We start from the raw sequence: 2,229 nt of genomic DNA on the forward strand, positions 1-2,229 counted from the left end.
GGGCATTCCACAAAGTTCCTTATTCATTTCACTTGTCTCTTCCCGTCCTTCCAGCAGGGCAGCCTGCTCCTGCCCCAGGCCCTTTTCACAAGCTGTTCCCATCGCCCAGAGCTATCAGCCCCTCCTAAGATCTTTCCAGGCAACTTAGCCCAGGACCCCCATACCCATCTCCCAGCTGTGACACTGCTGTCCCCACCCCATCCAATGGTTCTCCCCGACCAAACATGAGCATAATCATGGTGTGGACAGGGACTGCACCTGCTACCCATGCAAGGGACCTGAAGTATCTGCAGAGAAAAGCATGATGGGAGAGTCACAGGGGGCAAGATGGGGATGCTGAGGCCTGGGATGTAGATGCTGTTAGGCTACATAGCTTCACAGTGGGGATGAGGCCAGAGGACTTCATGATCGGAGCAGGAGGTTAAAGCAGGGCAGGAAAGACAGACAAGAGAGCCTGGGTCTGACATGGCTGCTACTTGGTTATGAGTAAGGAGAAGTGGGAATTGAGCAGGTGAACCCGTGAGGACAGTGGTCATCCCGGAGAAGGGACATGGGAAGAGCAGGTAAGGTAACAGGTGCAGGTGACCAGAATTAATAGCCACCCCCAAAGACCTGGCCCTGGGCTTCCTGTGGGAAATAGCTAGCACTGGGCATCAAGGCCACGAGTTTCTGAGTGTGTCTGCGGAGCTGTGACAGCCACACAGTGGGCCTGCAGTGGCACACCCCACCCCACCCCTAAGGATGGGAGAGGACTCTACACAAACTCACTTGGCACATTTATTAACCTCTAGGTTGCGACTACTGTGGCCCCTTGTGGCCCCCTAGGCTGGCCCAGGGATGGGTTAGGTGGCTGTCACTTGCTGTCCACCCGCATGAGCTTCTCCTTGCCGTTGACAGTTACTGACCGGAGCTTTCCATCTTCTTCCACCTCCACACGTTCATGTCCGTTCTCAACGATGCGCTTGGTGGTTACCTTACGGCCGTTCACCATCTCCGTAGATGACATCACTGACTTGAACCCTGAGCTGCCAGAACCGGAGCCACCAAAGGAAGTAGATGAAAAGGTGGAGTGGCTGCCCCCACCATGGCCCAGAGTGTCGAAAGATGAAAAGGCTTCCATGAACGCTGGGAATTCACCGAAGCCCGAAGAGAAGGCTCCACGTAAACCATGGGGTCGACCTCGGTCGCTGAATGGAGTGTCCCAGAACTCGAAGGAAAAAGGGTCCAGTCCCCCAAAGAACTCACGGAAGATATCCTCAGGATTTCGAAAAGGATAGCCAGCACCAAAGGGACCGGCATGGGGGACACTGGCACCACCACCAGCTCTCCAGCCATCACAACCTGCCCGGTCGTACACAGAACGCTTCTTAGAGTCTGACAAAACTTCATAGGCCTCAGAAACTTGCTTAAACTTTTTTTCGGCCTCTTCTTTGTTGTCAGGGTTCTTGTCGGGGTGCCAACGCAAAGCCAGCTTTCGATAGGCCTTCTTGATGTCCTCAGGGGAGGCATTTGATTGTACACCCAGCACTTCATAGTAATTGGCCATGGTAAGGGTAGAGGGGGACTGGGTGGGATTGAGGACTGAGGAGGGCTGAGACAAGTGGCTGGGGTTCCTCCCTTGGGTGGGGGACTTGCTGGAATCTGCTGGCTCTGGATGGTAAAAGTTTAGCTTTCCATCCTCCCAATCTCAGGGACAGGTGGGGCCTCCACTGAGAGGGACTTGGGGGTAGGGACAGCGCCGCTCTGGGCCAGGCCGAGGTGGCCCCTTCCAAGCTGGAGCCAGGGCCCTTTGTGACATAAGCACCGAGTAGCACCCCCACCCCCTCAACCAAGCGCTGCACATCACAGAGCTGTGGATGAGGCCGAGCGCTGTGCTGTGCTGTGCGATCACTGTGGCAGGCCTGTGAGTTTGACTGCATGAAAGCTCAGCTCCCCGGGAGCCAAAGAGAAGAGGCAGGGTCAGCGACGGGGTTGGGTCAGTGACAGCAAAGTTAGGGGGCAGCGTTCAACAAGAGGGGCAAGGGCTTCCTGGGATTCATCTCCTGAGTTAAGTCTGGGTTGCTGTGATGGAGTGAGGAGGCCCCAAGTAACTTGGGGTACATGGGGACAGAGGTCTTTTATATTTGTGCAGTGTTATCTCTAGATTCTCAGAGGCATCAGGAAAGCAGGCATGCTTGTCAGCAGCTGGGACACAGCCAGCCCACAGTACATGATCAGTAAAGATTTGGA

At 55.2% G+C, this 2,229-nt stretch overlaps 1 protein-coding gene across 1 annotated transcript; it reads right to left on the minus strand.

Annotated features, from left to right (window-relative positions):
• Positions 1-759: 759 nt before the first annotated feature.
• Dnajb8 (DnaJ heat shock protein family (Hsp40) member B8) lies at positions 760-1,756 on the minus strand. The gene has a single exon (XM_032905082.1). The coding sequence runs from the start codon at positions 1,544-1,546 to the stop codon at positions 854-856; it is 693 nt and encodes a 230-aa protein (XP_032760973.1). The 5' UTR covers positions 1,547-1,756; the 3' UTR covers positions 760-853.
• Between the last annotated feature and the right edge of the window lie 473 nt (positions 1,757-2,229).

Source organism: Rattus rattus, chromosome 6, assembly GCF_011064425.1.
Source record: "Rattus rattus isolate New Zealand chromosome 6, Rrattus_CSIRO_v1, whole genome shotgun sequence".
Lineage (NCBI taxonomy): Eukaryota > Metazoa > Chordata > Mammalia > Rodentia > Muridae > Rattus > Rattus rattus.

What these genes read in the sequence shown, in the direction of transcription:
- Dnajb8 (XM_032905082.1), bottom strand. Translation starts at nt 1,546, where the DNA reads ATGGCCAATTACTATGAAGTGCTGGGTGTACAATCAAATGCCTCCCCT.